This window comes from Amaranthus tricolor, chromosome 6, assembly GCF_026212465.1.
Source record: "Amaranthus tricolor cultivar Red isolate AtriRed21 chromosome 6, ASM2621246v1, whole genome shotgun sequence".
Classification (NCBI taxonomy): Eukaryota; Viridiplantae; Streptophyta; class Magnoliopsida; order Caryophyllales; family Amaranthaceae; genus Amaranthus; species Amaranthus tricolor.
In genome coordinates, this window is record NC_080052.1 from 19451829 (window position 1) to 19474325 (window position 22497).

The window sequence follows — 22497 nt, forward strand, 5'->3', positions numbered from 1 at the left end:
CGATAAAGGTTTACTGTTTTGACCTAAGAACCTCAATACCAATGAAATATTTGAGGTTCCAAGGTCTTATATCCGAATTCTAGGGACAACTTTTTATGGTCTTTGATCTCTCTTACATAATGTCTTGTAATGATTAGAAAATTTGAAATCCTTAAGTCAAAAAATCAAAAAAGTGAACCAAATAATCCAATTTTCAAACTTATTCCAAAAGTAAGCGTGAAATTCTTAAATCTGATGTTTGGGGCTGTTCGCAGTTAGTAACTGCGAACAGCATGCTCCACAAAAACAAGTCAAAATAGCTGTTCGCAGTTACTAACTGCGAACATGTATTTTGTCTTTTTTGACCTGTTCGCAGTTACTAACTGCGAACAGCCCCAAACTTCAGGCTTGGAAATTTCACGTTTATTTTTGGAATAAGTTTGAAAGTTGGATTATTTGGTTCATTTTTTTAAATTTTTTGACTTAAAGATTTCAAATAGTCTAATGATTACACTTAAGTCAGCATCCTTATCCTGTTAAAAAATCCCTTGAGAAACTAGAAAGTGCTTTTATATCTTTCATATATATACTTTTTCAATTTCCCTATGAAAAAAAGACATTCTTCACATCAAATTGGTGAATTTTTCAGTCTTTGTTTGCAACAACTAAGAACAAAACTCGAATCATATCAATCTTTGCAATAAGCGAAAATGTCTTTGAATAGTCTACTCTATAGGTTTTAGTATACGTCTTTGCTACAAGACGAACTTTGTATCTTTCGATTGTTCCATCTACATGATAATTTACTGAGAACACGCACCCAACAAATTTCTTTCCTTTAAGAATAACACATTTCCCAAAGTTTAATTTTTTTAGAGAGCAATAATTTTCTCTTCTATCAATGTTTTTCATATTTTTTTCGTAAGGGCCTCTTTAGTTGTTTTTGAAATATCAGGAGTATAGAGCAACAATAAAGGCCACAATAATTCTAGATTGTTGTGAATGGGCTATGGCAATGGTGAAGAAAGAAACACAAAAATAAAGTACAAAAGAAACAACAAAAACAGAGCATAACAATGGAAGACTCAAAATACAAGATATATGAGGTATCTAATGATACCTCCCCCTCAAAACAAGTATCTTATCATTAATATACTCAACAATACATTAATGACTCACCTTACAAGCTTTAAGAACAACCTCTCAAAAGCAAAGATTGAATCTTTGATGTCAATCTCTCTCAAATATCCATATACAAGGTTGAAGAACTCTTATGGTGTGAACCGTAACTTTTACTCTTGTATGTGTCTCTCTAATACCCTAATGATGTTCTAAGACTCCTTATATAGCCCTAAAACATATTAGGTAAACCTAGGACAAAAGGCTTAAAAGCCAAAACAAAAATGCGTACTGTCGAACAGCTGCATGTCGCTCAACCCGAGCAGCATTGCTTGACCAGTCGAGCACACTCACAGAAGCTGCTGTTTTCCTCCAGACGAACTGCTTGATGGAGCCACAGCTGCTCGACCAGTCGAGCGGCCTTCAATCAAAGTTGCTGACTTGATTTAAGCGTGTTCCTTGATCATGGAACATTCTCCTCGACCCATGCCAGGATCAAGACATTCCATCCCTTGCACAAACCTATTCAAATCATCATCATTGATCACTTGATTAAGTGACCCAAACCTTAGCACTCCATATCTTATGGTACACTCCGCACCACTCTCAAGTGTGCAAGACATGACATGAGCTACGAGGTGCTCAAAGTCATCATCAATAAGGTGGGAATTGACTCTTGATTCAACATAGATAAATTTCTTTCTAACAATCTGGTTAATGGGGTATCTAGTCCGCATCATATTGTTTGGGGAATGGTACCCCTTGAGGGTAGCTGGTATCTTTAGGTGCTTCATCACCGTTTATTTCACTCATATAATTTTCATGTGCCATAACGTCATTTTCCTGTGTCACAACACCATAAGTATGACATCCGATCTTATACTAGATGTTTTCAGTCGCTCCAAGTTAGGATGCCCAATAGAGGGATTATGAACATACATATAACATTCAGAAACACGGGGAAAAGAATGACAGGAAGATACGGTTGTGAAGGATCTATGGTATCAACAGAAGTCTACAATTAAATTTTTACAAACGCAAAAGTTGTATATTTTACTCCATATGTTGTTTTTCTTAATGTTTAAGTGGCTTCATTTAAACAATAAAACTTTAAACGACTATTTCAAATTGTGAAGTTTCATAACAATCCAAAATTTGTTGAATAATTCTTGTTTGAGAATAAGAATTAATATGGCTAACCTTGATCAAAATAATTTATACATATAAACATAAAAGGTGAATCTACATAAGGGGACGGAGGGGGCCCGACTCTAGTGTCCTACTTTCATAGTTTATTTTTACGATATATTTTTCTAATACGTCCAACGCGCAAAATTTTCAATTATTTATTGCTTATATTACTTCATAGTTTTTTAACCCTTTAACTTTTATTTTCTGCCTTTGCCCTTGCATTTAAACTAATTTACTTTTACAAAACAAAAAAAAGTGTCTGACTTACAATTTGATACCATAAAAGATTTCTTTCGAGTCAGAAATCTTAATCTTGATTTTAAGATTTCACGTTAGTAAATTTTAATGCGGAGTGAAAATCTATTTTTGAGAATGTCATCAAAATTAAAGGGAATGATAAATGGTTTTTTGAAAAGGGGTAACTTTCTACTGAAATCAAAACACTCAGGCGTGTTTGGTATAGAACATAAAATATAATAGAAAGGAAAATGAAGAGGAGTAAGGGTAACCTATGAATTCTAGTTATTTATTGTTTGATATAAAAATATAGAAAAAACTTAATTGATTATAGAAAGGGATTTCGTTACTTGATATAAATAAATGGTAACAAAATAAAGGTATCCATTACCTTCAAGAAAGAGATTTGGATAACCTAATAATATGTTAAACAAAAAATTAGAGTAATGGTTATTGAATCCCTTGCTTGGTATTATAAAGTCCTTACCAAACACCCCTTTAATTCATAACATTATTATTGTTATAGAACGTAGTCTTTATTCCGGGAAGAAAATAATAACTAAAGCTTAATATTTAAAACACCACTACAAATAAGTAGATTACATGAAGATCATTGGCTGTGATATCTTTTCATTGTAATTTATATATTTAACTATTTCTAGCGGATTTTTTTGGTATTTAGTAGTAATTTATGCTTTCACCCACTTATTTGGACTTGTGCCACTAAACATACTATAAGAGTGTTCCGATCCACACTTCTGGTATATAATGTGAAGATTATACTGTAAGACCACATTGGTTCTGACCTCTTATAATCCTCATAAACCCATTCTCCCCATGAATTCTTCAATATCCAATAATCAGTCCCATCTGAATCAGTACCATACCCAATAAAAGTAACAGCATGATTCATCTCTTGGCCACAATTCCCATTAAATATTCTGCCATTGTAGTAAAAGAACTCATAACTGTTACGTCAATACCCACGGAAACTGGCTGCTGTGAAACTGCTTGCATAAGGGCATTCTCGTCGTATTGAGGAACATTTTCATAGCCATTAATGGTGACAGTTTGAGGGCTAGCTGTTGCTTGACATTGGCCTTTATAGGCTTGGTAAGAGTAGTCGTCTTCTGTCATTATGCCTTCGCTACTTTGTTGGATATACTCGAAAGCTTTAGGTATGGAACCACCACGACAACCATAGCCTTCTGGATTACAATCAAGTTGTTGTTCTGAAAGTGAGAGTATTTCCCCTGTATTTATTTGATTCAGTCCTTCTACTGCCCGCCCTCACTGCCGAGAATGCCCAGCAACATCCTGTTGTATGTAATACATTATTGTTTGTTTGATATTGTCAATGTCAATTGTTAATTATTTTTATATTACATAGAACTTTATGAACCGTATATCTCGCTCATACAAGTAATAATTAGGGTTTAGTGAGATTTGATAACGGCAAACCATACCTATATAATAAGAGGTAAGGAGCAGATTCTCGACTTGGAAAAATAAATAGAACTTATGAATTGTAAAAGGTGATTCTTGTAAAAACATCCTATAGGGGACTTTGGGGTAAAATAAAGTCCAAGTCTTTGTTTGTTTTCAGGGAATAACGAGACTAAAAATTGAAAAAGAACTCAAGAAAAATGTCTTGGGGAGGATTTTATTTGATTTGAGACTTTGATTCTTATCACTTTCTTCCAAGTTGGTAACATAACAAATAAGAAACAAGACTTTTTTTTATCTTAAAAGTCTCATATTAAAGTCTTACAAAACCCATTCTCTTGTGCCAAACACAAGAAATCTTTAATTTATATAGACCTCTAAAAATCTATTATTATATTGAAATGGAAGTATTGTCAAAAACTCTACATAAAAAATTAAGAAAAAAGTTTTTGTCAAAAAATATTTGCAAAAATATATTTTCTTATATGAAGGGTTTTTCTACTCTATGCAACCTGGTGACTACGAATTATCTCTTTTATTTTTCATTTCCAAAGAAATTTACTAGAAATATATTATGTATAATATCTTTGTAAATTATTTAATGGCAGAATAGCATGGTTTTAAGACAATCAATTATCATGGTGTACTCTTGTAAAATAGCTTTTTAAGTTGGCATTATTCAAAGTTAATAAAAAGGTAAAATTATTGTTAAAAAATAAGTGAAATATGAGATTATTTTAAAAAAATTAATTATTTTAAATATAAGAAAATGAACGACTACTTAAAAATTTTGATTAATTTATGTTAAAAGATAAATTTGTTAGAGGTCATGATTTTTTATTTTTAAATATTTTAACTGAATTGCATTTTTCAATTAAGACAAAAAAACATATGTTTTAAATATTCCTCCTTGATAAAAGAGTTGACAATTGAAATTATATGATTGTAGTGGTTGACTTTAAAACTTAATTATTCTTGAACTATCCAATTTAAAAATAAAGTTGGATAACTTTTTACGGTTAAAATAAATGTAAATCACAAATAGTTTTTTAATATGAAAATGATACGATATAGTGATTATAAGAAAATGAGATACTTTAACAAATGAAGTATTATTTTCATACCGCATGAGCCTTGGTATTTAACTCGAGTTACTGCACAGTAGTCTCTCCAATCGACTGAATCAGGCACATCTTCATTAGCAAGATTTGCATACCTAAATTCAGTTTGCAACAAGCTCCCATTCATGGATTCTATGGGAAGATGCCCTATAAGACCATTATGAGTTGCTGCAAATTCCTCAATAGTTCTATCACTAAAGGGATTAAAACCTAACGTGAACAATTTTTTCGACGATGATATTGCATTATTAGCATAATGAACATTATTAAAACTGTCTATATGCTCAAAATTTACTTTAAAAATGTGGAAACGTGTTTCTTTTTAAAATGATCCTTGTAGACTCTTCCATGTCGAGTCATCCAAAGCTCATGTCGAGCTCTCATAGACATGTCGGCCTTGGGATGGTCGATTAAACGAGCCAAAGTTCGGGAATTATATAGTATAAACACAAGAAGGGTTAAGGAAAATCTTAAAAAATAGGAATGTTGGTTGTTTTTGATGAAAGCCATCAAGAGTAGGGGTATTATATGTTGGGGAAAATAATTGTTCTTAGGTTTTAGTTTGGAACATAAAATGTCCTTAGATTGTTCGGCTTTTATAGGCAACGTATATGATAAGCTATAACATTTGCTACAATAAAAAAAAATAAAAAATTAAGTCATTTTAAAAGTATTATCATGAAATAATTTTAAACGAGATTAAATAGCTCAACAAAAATAATTAAAAAATCAATATTTGTACGTATAGTATTTGTTTTTAATTGTTTAATTTTTATCACGCCATTTTAGATAAAAAAAAAAAGTATACTTTAAATATTAAAACAATTACTTTTTTTTATATAGACTCAATATATGGATTTAAATTAAATATCAATAGTAAAGAAAGATTTGCACATAGTGTTCATTGACTTGGAGAAAGCGTATGATAGCATACCACGACGTGTTATCTGGGATAGCCTCAAGGCTAGAGGTATTTCTTCAGTGTACATTGAGGCCATACGGGATATGTATGACAGAGTTTCAACTAGCATTCAAACACCGGTGGGGATAACAAAGCCTTTTCCAGTTAAAGTGGGACTACATCAGGGATCGGCTCTAAACCTTTTCATTATTACTGTCATAATGGAAGAGATTTCTAAATCTATTTAGGAGACGGTAACGTGGTGCATGATATTCGCGGACGACATAGTGCTGGTAGCAGAAACTAGAGAGGAGGTTAGTAACAAATTGGATGAGTGGAGGGAAGCTTTAGAAGGTAAAGGATTGCGCATTAGCCGTACAAAAATCAAGTATTTGCGTTGTGACTTTAGTGGGACATTACCGGTAGGTGAACAAGAGGTGCCCATAGATGAAATAGTTGTTAAGAGTAAAACCAAGTACAAGTATTTGGGATCGATCATTCAAAGGGATGGGGAGATTGACGGGGATGTAAATCATCGTGTACAAGCGGGTTGACTCAAGTGGCGAGCAGCCACCGCAGTGCTATGTGATAGGAAATTCCCAAGCAAGTTAAAAGGAAAATTCTACCGGACGACAATTAGACCTGCTCTGCTATATGGGACCGAATGTTGGCCCGTAAAGAAGATTTTCGAACATAAAACGGAAGTTACAGAAATGCGTATGCTGAGTTGGATGTGTGGGCACACTTTGATGGATCAAATTAGGAACCAAGAGTTTAGGGACAAACTAAGGGTAGCCCCTATATCTGGAAAAATGCACGAAAATAGATTGAGGTGGTTTTGCCATGTGCAGAAAAAGACTTTCGACGCACCGGTGAAGAGGGTAGAATGCATTATTGTAGAGGGTAAGAGGAGTCAAGGAAGACCAGGAGAACTTGGGGTGAGCAAATAAGAGTTGACTTGCATGAGTTAAACCTCTCTGCGGACTTGACTAGGGATAGGAGCAATTCACTAGTGGAAAAAATCATATTTGCTGCGTGTCATTTGCTGCGGTTTTCCTTAGACGCAGCATTAAATAGCGAAAAAAAAAGGAAAAAAAAAGCTTTTTTAAGATGCCCGCAGCAAATAAGCTTTTTTTGCTACGGTTTAAAACCGCAGCATTTAAAATAGGCCATTTGCTGCTATCACTATTGCTGCGGGCCAAAACCGCAGCATATTATGGCCAAAAAACCGCAGCAAATAAGGGTTTTTTCACTAGTGATTTGAGACGCCATATCCATGTTTTAGATTACTGATGTCCTCTTAGTTTACCTTTTTAGTGTCCTTAACCTCATGCTTTTAACGTCTTCTTTCTATTAGCGCTTTGTTTTCTTTTGTATTGGTTCTTATTTTTATAGGCCTTTAAGTTATCTTTCACGTGTAAGCACGTCTCTTTATCTTCCTCGAGTCGGGGGACTCCTTTGGCCACGCTCTCCTTTACGGGTATGAGTTGCCGCCGTCTTTTCCTCCCCAGACCCTGGCCTTAGTTTCTATGAGCGGGATATACTGGGTAGGATGATGATGATGATGATGAACTACTTGGCTAGTAAGTTAGAAAATTTGCGTACAATGCGTAATGATTGCTAAGCTAAAATCTAAACTCTCAACTTCGATTTTAGAATTTTTTACTTTTAATCACTAAAATGCCTATTTTTATGTAAATATCATACTATATTTAGTTTTAGACGATGGCCCAAAATATCTGGAGATTTAATGACTTATATAATACCATATGTTTATGGTATAATAACTATTAGTTAACCTCGTAGAATTGGATTGTGCAGGCGTTTTTGAAAATGTGCAAGGTGATCGAACGTATGGGGCCCCCTCTTTCTCCTGTATACGAAAAAGTTAATAAAAAGAGAAAATATGTTAAGTTTATTAATAAAATAAATATATTTACTATAATAAGACACAAAATAAAAGGTTTGCACAAGATCTCTAAATTTTTTAAGACGGTTTTGAAATTATCTAATTTTAGTTGCAGTAAATACCAATTTTTCAAAGAAAATTTCAATTCAATTCTTATTTATTCATCCCTCCCTTAGCCTAGCTATCATCATCATCATCATCATCATCATAATACCCAATATATCCCGACCATAGAAAACTATGGTCAGGGTCTGGGGAGGGAAGGACGGCAGCAACTCATACCCATAAAGGAGAGCGCGACCAAAGAGTTCCCCGACTCGAGAAAGAATAAGAGAGGTTTTTGCAACGTCTAGGCCCAAGTGAGGCTGAAGGTAACTCCGCATGCTTGCATCGTATCGCCCAAGCGTAACCCTTAGACATAAAATGAAGGTAGATACAATGCAAATATAAATAAATAAAGTAAAAATAACAATAAAAGAAAACAACAACAATAATAATAGAACGAGCAAAAACCATAGAACAAGAACACCGACTAGTAAGTGAAGAGGAAATCAGTAGTCTAAAGTATGGATAAGACACTCCAATTACCCTTATCCCAGGTCAGGTCCACAGAGAGGTGTAACTTATGCAAGTCAACTTTTATTTGCTCATCCCAAGTTCTCCTAGGTCTTCCTCGACTCTTTTTACCTTCTACTATGAGGCTTTCTATCCTTCTTACTAGGGCGTCGAAAGTCTTTCTCTGCACATGTCAAAATTATCTCAATCTATTTTCGCGCATTTTTGCAGAAATAGGAGCAACGCCTAGTTTGTCTCTAAACTCTTGGTTCCTAATTCGATCCATTAAAGTGTTCCCGCACATTCACCTCAGCATACGCATTTCTGTAACTTCCATTTTATGTTCAAAAATCTTTTTTACGGGCCAACATTCTATCCCATACAACAAAAACCTCGAACGACACTCTGCACAACCACTGCCATTTGCACCGCCCATGTTCGCCAGTCCCCATCCGCAGTAACCACCACAGCTGCTTGCTGCCCACACCAGCTTCAATTTCAATTTTTTTTTCATTCTTAAGGATGAAGGGAAGGTGAAGATAGGAATGAATTAGCCATGAATTGAAAGAGTTTTATGCTTGAGGTACACTCCCACTCAAACAAATTTAATTGCTTGATTTAAATTTTTAATAAGTGAAATTTTATGTTTTATATTTGAATAATGTGGAAACTATAGAAATTAGGTCAATTAGTAATTATGGGGATTTAAATTGTTGTATATTGTTGAATGTTGATATTGTTGGCTTTAAACTAGAAATGGATGATTGTTATTGAAAGTTGAGATTTTAGTTAGTCTTACTTTAGTTTAGGTTTATTTGGAATTGTTAGAAAAAAAATAGGGAAACAAAATTTAGTAGTTCATGATAAGAGCTAATCGTACAGTATTATTCAATATTAAATTGATTTTTGATGCAAATTGAGCTTTTACGTGTTTACCTTGAAACGATTATAATTGAAGTAGAAAAGTACTCCTTGTTATTGTCAGTCTATTGAAGAATAACGTTGAATAGGGTACAATGTAAGAGATAGTGAGTTGATTAGAAATGGAATTAAGAACAAAAGTTGAAAACAAATTGTACTTGTAATTATTTAAGAAGCGAGAAGAGTTGGAGTTAGATTTAATATGGATAAGGATTGAAGATTAGATAAATAAGTATGAATCAAATACTATGAGTTGGTTTATTGTGTGTATGACGATTAGCATTTTCTGGTTAGGTTTTTATGGGTTGATTTCGTTCGTTGTGGTTATGAGGTGATTTGTTTAGTTGAGTTATGTATTGACCTTTGTTAGTTAAGCATTAGGTGATTAAATGTGTAAGCTAAGATAATGAGTTTGGGTGGTCAATTTGGATTTATAAATTATTTGTTTGTTCGGATATGAGTTGATTTTATATAGTTTGAACAATGAGTTGATTATCGGTTTGTATTGTGAAGTGAACTATGAAGTTAGTCATATGGTTAAAATTAAGTTAAGTTGTAGAATTGAATACAAATTATGTGTTAAAGTGACTAAATTAAATAAATGGTATGCCCACATTGTTCATAAGTATTATTTTGTTTACGAGTATGTATATAATATTATTGATTATATATTAAATATCAGAATGATTAGAATAACATTGAATCAAGAACTAAGAAAAGGTGATGCTCGAGATAAAGGGGAATTGGTTGTTTATGTAAATAAGATATATGAAATTAGCAAGTTAAATCTATTCTTAGTCATTGTTAAACCATATATGTTTATGTTGAAGATTTCGATTTCATTGAGAAACCGTATTGACTTCTTGCTGTAATTGAAAAGGTTGGATTTCTTTACATCTTTCAAAGATTGTAAACTCTAATATTTAAACTTTTGATAGAAGTCTAGTACATAATATAATCATTTGAGTAATTGATTATATTATCAACGTAATAGCCCGATATAAGTGTTAAGCTTCCGTATTAGTTTAAATTAATCCAGTTTAATTAGCTGGTTAGTTTAGGGTTGTTACACATCGGGTTACCAACTTTGAGGGGTATTTTCCCTAAAGTTGGGATTATTCATATCAATCAATAGGTAGGATCCTCTTTGAAGACCCTTCTTGAGCCGAGAGACTCTTTGACCACACTCTCTTCTATAGGCATGAGCTGTTGTCTTTCTTTCCTCCCCAGACCCTGACCATAGTTTTCTATGCGTAAGATACACTGGGTATGATGATGATAATGATGATGAATCAATAGGTGGGATTATTGTAGGAAAATCATGAAAACATTGGATTATTCTAGGTAATTTTTCCTTTGAATAATGATAAAAGTTAATTGTTTAAGCGAATTTCAAAAGAAGTGAATTATAATATAGATAACTAGTATAAAAGTCCGTGCAATGCACGGAAGTTTTTTACAATAAATAAATAGAGTATGATTTTTAAAGATTATGCAAAATAAACATACGATATACTAAAGATGAAGTAATATATGGACTATAGTGATATGACATACTTTATTTGTGTAATATGATAAGTGCAATCATTTGCACTTATTTATATCATTTTATACTCCTTAATAATGGTTCTCGTTAGTAACTTCGTGCTTATTTTGAAGATTTATGCTACATTACTCATTTTGGTTGTTCATGTTGATTTTGAGTGGTTTTGATTGTTTTAAACATAATTCTAATGGTTTTAACGATGACGGAGTTTATAAAGGGGATTTTAGCTCGGTTGAAAATGTTTTACAAAGAAAATGAGCAAAAGGGTAGAAGAGTGTTTATAATACAAAAGTTTTGAGGTGAAATTTGATACATGTATACTCTTTTGGTCATAACTTTTGATAAGAAGATTTTATTAATGCAAGGTTGAGCGTTGGAAATTAGACTTCAAGAGCTTTCCAACGGTATATCATATGTCTAATTCCGACAACCGAGCAAGAAATGGCGACCGTTTAAAGTTGTTATGATTTTCCAGCACAAAACGCCTACTCGACTTTCATGTTCTCTTTTGGCCAGTCGCCTCGGCTTTGGACCACTGTTTTGCTGCACGAGATTTTCACACGGTTGTTTTCTTTATTCTTTGAATTAGCTTTTAGGGTTAAGTCCTTATTAGAATAAATAGGCCCTAAAAATTGATTAGGGTTTCTTCACTTCATCCTTGAGACTCTCTTTTAATCCTTTTACCTTAGTTTTACTCTAGAATTCATCTTTTAGTTTAGTTCTTCATTAAATTTTGCCAATAATCTTCCATTGAGAATTGTAAGTTTCCTTTAATATTTAATTTTCTTTGTTTTTCAATTTCTTGTACTAGTTTGATCTTTTATTAGTGAACTTTAATTATCTTCAATTAATCATCCTTCAATAAAGAATTAGTTTTATTCTTTATAATTTGTCTTTTGATTCATTGTTGTGTTTCTTATTATTTAATTATTGATTTTCTTGCAAGTTTCAATATTATCATATTTATTCATGTTTAGCATCATTTTAGGGTTTGTGTTTATTGTTTCCACCATTAATAGTGAATAGATTTATTTTCTAGGGTTAGTGTTTGAACCTATAATTCAAGTATGATTTGATTATTGAATGTATCTATAAAATTAGGATTAAAGTGATTGTATTGTGCCAATAACCCTAAACTAAATATGCTTTGTTGGACTAGTCAATAGAACTAGCGTGTGAGATTAGGATCAACTTTGCTTTAGGGTAAATTTTAGTTAAGTTCTTATTAATTTATTCAATAAAACTAGCATGCGAGAATTGAATTAATAGGGTCTAAATCTAATAGTTAATCAATAGAGCGAAAGTTTGAGATTAACAAGATCATATTTAATAACATAATTAATTTGTTATTTCATAGACACTAATAAGATTTTGATCATACAAGAATTTAACGGATTCTCGATACCCTAAATCTTTTATACTATAGTTTCAATCCGTATTTTCATTGCATTTTTAGTTTATTAGTTAAACAACCAATCAACCTTTTTTCTCTTCAAGCAATATAATTAGTAGAGATTAGCAAGTTTCTTGTCCTAACTTCCTTGTGTTCGACCTGCATCTACACGTACACCGTGCGCTTGCGGTTAAATAAAATTTGCACATCATAATAAAATTAAATAGTTTGTAAATGATCTTAACATGAGGAATGAAATTGTCTTATGAGTTCTCAAAACAGATTGTCTTGTAAGTAAAATATAATTGATTCATTGATTCGTCTATTAAATTACGTATAAATTCTTGTTGATACATCTTGTTGTATTTAATTATCGTTCCCAAATTTTTGAGATTTGCAATTATAAATAAATTTTCCATAGAATACAAAATTAAAAAACATAAATAGAAAATTAATTAAAATGGTGCTAAAGATGAACTAATAATTACTAATATGGTGATATGACAACGGATATTTGTATAATAAACTTAAATAATTTGTAGATGATCTTACACATGAGGAATGAAATTGTCTTGTAAGTTCTCTAAAAAATAATTGTCTTGTAATTCAAATAAATATAGTATGATTTAAAATCAAATCTTATAATAAATCCCTAAGTATAACAATAAAATATGTTAAATTGATAATTATTCTCTTAAGTTTATTATTTAGGAATAATATTTTGTTGTCATAAGATCTTTAGAATAACTAACCTCTTTTATATAAATCCCTAAGTATGACAATAAAATGATTGTAAATTTTGGAAATTAGTTATTTAATTAATTGACACATAATAATGTGTTAATGACGTTTGGCAAAGCTCTCATAAGCTGTCATTTGTCATTTTACAGCAAAATTAGTAAATCGTATGATATTATGATTTAAAATAAATCACTAAGTATGACAATAATGCATGTTAAATTGATAATTATTCTCCAGAGTTTATTAATTAGGAATAATATTTTGCTGTCATAAATTTTTTAAAATAACTAACTCTGTTTTTTTTTTGAAAACCTGCTTAAAAATGATGTTAATTTTGGTAATTAATTGTTTAATTTATTGACACATAATATTGTGCTAACCATAATAATGACATTTGACAAAACTTTCATTAGTTGTTATTTGTTATTTAACAGCAAAATTATTAAATAATATGATTTGAAAGGTTTGAAGTTTTTAAGAAAAATTGTCAGAAAGTACCTAATAAAAATTTATTTTTTCCAAAAAGTACCTAATAAAATAAATTTTGCCAAAAAATACCTAACAAAATTTTTTCTTTTCCAAAGAGTTCTAAGTAATGTTTTCCTTCAGTTGACCGTCAAAATCAAAAATTCTTCTTCCTCATCTTCAATTTCTTTTACAATTTAATTTTGATTTTGAGTAAAAAGTAGAAGAACAAGATAATGAAGAAATTGAATTGGAAAAGAAATTGAAGATGAGGAAGACGAATTTTTGACTTTGATCAGTGAACCGTTATATTTGACGATCAACTGAAGGAAAACGTTAATTGGTATTCTTTGGAAATGAAAAAATGTTATCAGGTATTTTTTGACAAAATTTTTTTTATTAGGTATTTTTTTAAAAAAAAATTTCTTAGATACTTTTTTGCATTTTTCCCAAGTTTTTATATAATATGCATTGAGAAATAGTTTGGTATCATAAATAAGCTGTTTGTGTAAAGTTGTAACGATATCATAACCATAGAGTTAGGGTCAGCGTAGTTGTTTTAGATTATTTTTTAAAAACGGATAATCCATATGTGCACATTGTGTTTGATGGAGCTGCAAGTACTTTTCTCGAAGCACATAATCATTTTCCTTCTTCTCACTCAAATTAAGATCGATTATCTTATTTTTCATTTATTTTCTCATATTATTATATTCTTTATCATTTTTCTTTCCTTATAATTTAGCTTTACTTATCTTCATTTATATAGTCTATTTTTTATTTTCTCATTAAATATTTTACCGTTAATACGTCATAAATAATAAAAAAAAAAACAATTTTTACAATTACATTGGAACAATAGTTTGTTTATAAGTTTACATATTAACTAACTAATATATCTTCCACATAAAATCACAGCAAAAAATATAAATCTTCCACTACAAATCTACAATCAAAAAATTTGACATCGGCATATTATCTTAGTAATAATTTGCAAAGCTGGGGTCGCTTTTAAACATTTAAACATCGTCGTTCTAACACTTTTTAAGACTAAACTTGAGGAGTTTTTTTCATAAAATATCCAAATGAGATACTTTGTACATAATAATAGCATTTATGCCTGTTTGGTGTTTGTCTTTTCTTCACTTAACTCGCTCGCACTTCTCTGATTTAACTCAATCAAGGATTCCACTTCTTCATCTAATTCTTGTATCTACATTTATTTGCATGATCATAAATTATTAGAAATACGTGAACACAATTTGGACGGGAAGATTAATTACAACTTTAAAAAAAAATAAAAAATTACTGCTTTTAATCTTCCCGAACTGGGTGGGTTGTTTACTGTGAAGGCATCATCAACATTCAACTGAAGGGAAAGTCAACCATTTTGAGACTATTGCTTATTATTTAGAAGGACATAAACCCATATATATATATATATATATATATATATATATATATATATATATATATATATATATATATATATATATATTAAGAAGATCTTTGGAATACTATATATAGTATATATTAATGGGTCTCATCCTTTAATGAAAATAAAATTCCTAAGAAATGTCATCTTAAAAGTTTTACTATCGTCTAAATATGAAACATATCTTGTAAAAAACATAAACAAATATTTGAGTAATAATTTTGGAGATAAAATAAAAAAAAGAAAGAGGAAGGAGGAAGTAAATAAAAGAAAAATAATTCTTGGTCCTTTAGGAGCCACGGATGGAAAATAAAGAAAATTAAGAGTTTTTTCTTTATATTTATTTAATTTTGGAGAAATTAAGATCTTAACAATTGTCCAATTTTCTCTCCTCCTAATCTCTCTGTTTCCAAATTTATTATTCAAATAAGAGATTATTTGTTATTGTTAAATTAAATTAGACTTATGGCAATGGGAAGAAGATCTCTAATAGCTTATAAAACATGCACACCCCAACAGTTATTTTTTTTTTCTTTTATTTTGTTCTATCTAAACACATTCTTAATGATGAATGAAAATATTTTTCAAATTTTAAGAATAATCCGTACTATTAGAAAATTAGACTTAATTATGTTATGATCACATGCTTCTCGATCTAATCTCACGATGAATAGATTAAAAAAATATATTAGTAAACTAAAGGTGCGTAATAATCGAGAGTTATCAAGACGACCTGACCTAATATAATATTAGCCGGTGCCTGGTGGATTATTGTATTGCTATTGTATTGATTTGTATCCCTTAGATGTGTACTTCCATTTCTATTAATGTTCACTTACTTAAATATTTATAGAAATTAAAAATAATTGAAATGAAATATTTCAAAAGTAATATTCTTTCCATTCTTTTTTATTCTTTTCGTTTACTTTTTGCACAATTTTTAAAACAAAGTTCAAACTTCAATATCTCAAAATACACATAATAAAAAGTTATAATAAAGACAAATCTAATGAGATCTCATATGAACATATTTTATTTTCTAAATATGTGTCAAAAATATTAATCAAATTTCTTTCTCCTTAAGGTGGAATATTCGAAATGGGAAAACCATTAGAGAACGGAAAAATAAATAAATAGGCAGTAAAAAATATTTTTTACTAAATAATAAAATTTATGAAGGATTTAAGGGGAGCATACGTATCCATAAATATTTCAATAAAGTAATTTGTTCGAAAAATATATACTTCCTTCGTTCTATTGAATTTGAATTATTTTTCATTTTGGTCCGTCCCACTTAATTTGCATCATTTTTATTTTTGGGCAATAGCCCACCACTTTATTTTAATTTCATCCATACATTTTAACTCTCTTTTAATTTCAACCACACAATTCATTGTCATTTTTTATTTATTATTGCTTTTTAAAAACTTATCCACTTACTCTTTGATGAAATTCAAAAAGGACATATGAGTATATCACAAGCATTAATAAATAGTTACGTAAACGTAAAAGAAAAATATCAGGGTTTATAAGCATATAATATATAAACTTGATAATACAAAGGTATAATGAAAAACATATGAATACCAAAAGCAATAACATGTCAAAATTTAAAAGACCAAGGGTAGCTATTCATGAGCAAATAATATGACATTAACCAAAAAATATATGTGAGAACATCATTAAAAATTAATTAAAATGACAAATAAAATATTTAAAAGAAAAGAAAGAAAAGTGTTATGAATGGTATCATGAATGGTGTGACTTGAGTACACAATTGATGTGTGCATTCATGTGTGACTCTTGGGATGAAATCCCATGAGTGTGTTAATGTGAGTGTATTAAGTTGAGTCTTGATGATTGTGATTAAAAGTATGGATTAATGAGGTAATGAAGTGTGAGTTATTCATGGGAGTTATGGGACTTCATGAAGAAGTGCAAAGGTTTTAATTCAAGATGCTCTACTATGTAAGTCGAGCAAACTGTCAAAAGCACTTTAAAGTGCCGCTCGACCAGCTCACTCGACCGAGCAAGCTCCAGGATGGGTCGAGTGAGCAGACAGAATGCAACCATAAACTTTTTGTAGCCCGCTCGACCGAGCGAGCCCCTGTTTTGGTCAAGCGAAGTCTCTGATACTCCTAGGATGCTGTTTTTGACTCTTCAAATACTTGGGGCTGTTTTATTATCATTTATTCATAGCTTTAATGTATTTAATGTTACTTAGTGTGATCTCTCCTATAAATAAAGAACTCTCATTCACATATCAAGATACAACAAACACAACCCCTAAGCCAAACACATAGCCTTTTGTTTTTATCTCTTACACAATTGTAATACTTCATTTGTAAGAGTATTTTATACTCCATTGATATAATATAAACAGAAACTACGCACGACGGAAGACGTAGCCATCTTTGGGTGAACCTCCTTAAATCTTTGTGTCTCTTTGCAAGTTTACATTTTCAAACGTTGTTTTATTCTTTGTTGTTTGTATCGTTCATCTAATTTCTTAGCATCGTATCGATATTGGCAAATTATTTCAAAAAGGAAAGCAATATAATGATAATTAAGAATATCAATATGATGTAATATGTTGTCATCCAAACTACTACATTTGTAATTTAGTTTACTATAATTGTACGTATGACTTTGTAAATTGCTAATAATTTACAACTATTTAATTAATACCCTTGACAATAATATTCTTTAAATTAATTTGTAGTCTAATAACAAAAAAATTATAATAGAAATAAAGGTTGAAAAAGAAAGGAATATGGAGTAAAGCAGTGAAAGACAAACCTTGTCAATGGCTGAATCAGTAAAATGAGCAGCAGCTTCAACTTTCTCAGCAACATCTTCAATTAACAAAGCCGTCCTTTTAAAAGCTCCTTCAGGAAGATCTTTTCCAATATCCTCAGCTATCTGCTCCACCCCATCTGCCACTTTCTCCAACGTTTCTGCTATTACTTCTATTGTCTCTAGTTTTTCTTCAGCTTCTTCTATATTTTCATATTTATAAATAATTTCATTAATTAATAATTAATTAAACTAATCTCCGAAAATTAAGCAAACAATTTTACTGATTAAATAATAAATTAATTAATTACTTTTGAATAAGAGTAAGGGCCCCCATTTGTTCTTCAAAAACGGTAACAATAATGCAAGAATTGCTCCCGCTATCCACCCTTTCCTGCTGTTGATAATTAATTTGTTAATTAAATTTCCATTTAAATTAATTAGCACCAAAATATAATATAAAAAATATAAATATATCAAGTTTTATTAGATTTATAAAATGGGTTTGGGCATCAAGTCAAACATAGAAGAGAAGAGATAACACATAAATTCAAAGGAGGTTTAGTACTAAAATGGGTCTTGCCGTCAAGTTAAACATAAGGTATACATATTCTATATGTCAAAGAGATATGATTGTAAATCCATATGAAAATGGGTGAAAGATTCCAATAACTTAATTTATTAATGTGGGATAAACCATTTCAATATTTCTCTGATGTAAAACAACTCACATGTGGATAATAATATATTTAAACTTTAACAACTCTTACCCAGGAAATCCAGGAAGAGGATTTGATGATGGATTTGGTGGTGGCATTGGTGGTGGAACTGGTTGAAGACTACTCCTAATTGCTAAATGAAACCTTCTGTATACATCATCAGACATTTAAACAAATTATTTGAAAATAGAATATAATAATAATATATAATTAAATTTAACAATATATAATGAAAATATACATACCTTTCCGTTTGTGTAGAGAATCTTAGATCATAACTAAAATCATGCTTAAGATGTTGTAGAGGGTGGAAATATGATGACCTATTGAAGCATGTTGATGGTTTTGCCAAAACCAAGCTCATTTCCATGGAAATTTTGCTAATATTATTGTTGAAATAATAAGAATGTGATCAAATGATAAGATTTTGGAACATAAATATTTAATACTTCTATATACGTTGAGTGCTTCAAACTTAGAATATTAAGAAAAATGTGTAAAAAGTAATTAAGTCAATAATTAAATATTAGTGAGGAATGGTTAGTACACATCCATTAAAAATGGAGGGAAAAGGTAGAATATGTAAGTATTTGAGAAAATGAAAAGTATTCATGGCAACCTGGAGAGGAATTTTCCAAGCAGACCAACCAATGGTTATCTACTTATCTGTATTGTCAGACTTCAACAAGTTGGTCAAATTTAACAACTATTAGAATTGGTTGCAACTTGCAACTTGGCAAATAAACTTCCCTCCTATACACTCTATGATTTTAAAATTTTAGTTACTCTTAAATACTCCATGTTACTATTAGCAATGTTCAAAACTATTTGTGCACATACATTAAAACAATTACAAAGTTGCAGAGAAAAAATAAAATAAAATGTAAGAACAAAAAAAAGAACACAACAAGTTGTATAATGGGGAAAATACTAAATCCAATTGATCTTAGGACTATAAAGCTCCACTCAAAAGAATTGGAAGATAGTTTTATCAATGATGTTGAGAAGATAGTTTTATCAATGATAGTTGAGAGTTTATGATAACACCCTAATTTAACTCTTATTAATGCTGATTACATTTTTTTATAGGATTTCTGAGAAAAATGAAAATAATCTCTAAATGTTCTCTCACACTCTCTCACTCAATAATAATGTAACCTTATGAGGATTTTATAAGGATCATTCTTATGTAATCATGTATTATAATGGTTATGTATAAAAATGACTAGCCGACTTGATTAGTGAAATTGTCGCTCAAATTAGAAATATAAAACTGAATTCAATATTTTATGCTCCTATCTGATCTTTTGTTTTGAATACAACATTTATATACATTATTTTACAAACCAATATGCTCCGTCGAGCAGGTAGTAGTAATAAGAAAAAATTGTTTATATGCCCAAATTACAACAAGTGCACGAGTCTTGTAGTATACTTTTCGGGTCGTTTTACACAAGGACAATGTAATCGTATATTTCTTATGATTGTTTCTTTAAGAAACAAATGACTATGAATTTAAAGGGAAGTGATCAACTATTAAATAAAATGAGAATGGGGTTAACTTGCTTGTGACGGTTATCATATGGTTTTCAGTTTCCTTTGGTTTGATTGGAGAGAAGTAGGATACAAAACAAAGAGCAATCAGATCCCGAATCGGGCTTAGGATTGCCTCCAAGAGCTCCACCCTTCCTCACCGTTGTGAGTGAAGGCAAAACTCTCAGGCAACAATTGCCTACTATCCGTCAATGTTCCCCTATCGCCATAAGTGGAGGGAAAAACTCATAGTTGACGGGGTGATTGCAAGGTTCAACCCCTATTAAAGCCTTGCACCCAACTTCGCTCATGGAGAAATAATTAAACCTTCTTGAAATAAAACACTTGTTGGTATCTCAAAGATGATCCTAATGTCCCTTTAGCAATGAACGGAGCAACTCATCTCCTAAGTCTTCATTCAAACCAATATCAACCAATTGCTAGCCCCAACCCTAGAAAACTACTTACTACTTATAATAAGACTCAAAATCAACAAACATAATTATACACATAGATTGCAACATTGGATGAACAAATAAACATGAATAAAGTCAAACTTAAGCAATAACGATAACATCTACAAATAAACATAAAAAAGGAAATTAACCAGATAAAACTACTATTAGATAGCGAGAGATTATAGTTAGAAAGTTTAGGAATGATTGGTAAACAAAGATTAAAAACCCATAAATATCAAATCTTTAACCCTTATAGAAATGGCTTGAAAACTTAAAGTAATTATCAACAAGGGCTAATAAAAGCAATAAATAATAAAAATAAACAACAAAGGTTAAATTTTAATTGATGGATTTATTTCTAGAACTGAAAAATTAAAATAATAAAACTAAGGTTCTAAGCTTAGACAAAAAAAATTAAAAAGATATGAAAAATAGAAAATACATAACGCTACAACAATAATCTATTACGAATACTCGCTATATATACTTATTACAAATGAAATATTTAATTCCTAAAATAATGAGAAATACCCTTAAAATGTTGCAAGATGTACGAGTGGGATGTTAGGAAAAAATATGGTACAATCGCGTGCTTTAAAGGTGGCAGTCGCTGAAATTGAGCTATGAAATAGCACAAACTATGTGCTAGCTCAACTGGCCCCAAGCACTATCAGTAGTGGAAAAACCTTATTTGTTGCGGTTTTTTGGCCATAATATGCTGCAGTTTTGCCCCGCAGCAATAGTGATAGCAGCAAATAACCTATTTTAAATAAACCGCAGCAAAAAAACTAACTATTTGCTACGGACTTCTTAAAAAACCGCAGCAAATAAGCATTATTTGCTGTAGTTTTAAGAAGCCCGCAGCAAATAAGTGTATTAAACGAAAAAAGTTTTTTTTTTTTTTTGCTTTTTTCGTTTAATAGTATTAAATAATTCAATAATGTACAATGTAATAAACAATAATTAATCCAATGATAATCACCAATTAACACCAATAATCACCAATAATCTCTTTGTAAACTCTCGATCGTATATATAATATAATATAATAATATGTACATATACAAATTAAAGTCCTAATAAATCGAAGGTGAATAGTGGATTCGAGTTGAGAATTTTTGTCCTTCAAATAAACATCGACATGGCAAACTATCAATCTGCAAATCCAGCGAAACACAAATAAGCATTAAACCATTCCAAAAACATAATTAATTAACATCCTAGAAGTACATTAGAATACCAACTTAATCCTTAAAATAGAAAATGAATAATACATTATTTTATAAGTAATGTATATAAATTTCATTTCATTTTGAGGTTCTTTAAATCTCTTCAGTTTCTTAGCCGATTTTCGATAAGCAAAAGCCACTATTCTACTTCCAAATTTCTACTTCACACACATAATAAAGCAAAGCAGGTTTAATACCAGCAAAAATAAAGATTGATATATAATTAAATTACATGATTATAATCTTACATGATGTCGTTTACAAGAACAACTACCCATTGAACCATTGATACCACATACTTAAGTAATTATTCACATTCAAATATACAACTACATATATACATAAGTAAATTATTCACATTCAATCTACCCCAAAAATCCTAATTAATTAAAATTATTCACATTCAAATATTCATGTACATACATAAGTAAATTATTCACATTCAAATATAATATACAAACCTTGATAATGAGATATGATAATTTTGTTTCTAGAATAAGATTATGTAACCTATAATGAAAAAAAAAATCAAAATTAGTATAAAAAAGACTAAATCCTTATTAAAACACAATGACTTGAAAAAGAAAAAGACTAGCCATAATTTCGTGGCTTTTGAAACAATGGTGGGTTTTAGAACTTAAACAAAGATGGAGAAGGAAATTCGTGCAATGGGCGGTTATTGAAGCAACAAATTCAACAACACAGGAATTTGAAGAACTTAAACAAAGTCGTGGGGTTTGGAAGATGATGAACGAAATGAAGAGAAAACACAGTAAAGTCGTATGATTTGAAAAACTTGAAAA

General features: G+C 30.5%; 2 protein-coding genes and 1 pseudogene across 7 annotated transcripts in view; all 3 read right to left on the bottom strand.

Annotated features, from left to right (window-relative positions):
- LOC130814806 (oxysterol-binding protein-related protein 4B-like) overlaps positions 1–22497 on the bottom strand; it is a 988965-nt gene that overhangs the window by 452297 nt on the left and 514171 nt on the right. The gene's annotated exons all lie outside the window — the stretch shown is intronic.
- LOC130814811 (zingipain-2-like) lies at positions 1108–7909 on the bottom strand (annotated as a pseudogene).
- LOC130814821 (uncharacterized) lies at positions 13700–19140 on the bottom strand. Of its 5 annotated transcripts, none has more exons than XM_057681047.1 (5): positions 18720–19140; positions 18526–18621; positions 18067–18149; positions 17759–17955; positions 13700–14737 (listed from the first exon to the last, which is right to left on the bottom strand). In XM_057681047.1, exons 1-5 carry the CDS (start codon positions 18842–18844, stop codon positions 14639–14641), a joined length of 600 nt encoding a protein of 199 aa, XP_057537030.1. In that variant the 5' UTR covers positions 18845–19140; the 3' UTR covers positions 13700–14638. The 5 variants fall into 5 exon arrangements, with proteins under 5 accessions (XP_057537030.1, XP_057537029.1, XP_057537027.1 ...); XM_057681046.1 differs by having other exon boundaries at positions 13719–14737; positions 18067–18152; positions 18720–19131; XM_057681044.1 differs by having other exon boundaries at positions 13727–14737; positions 17759–17958; positions 18067–18152; positions 18526–18618; positions 18720–19130.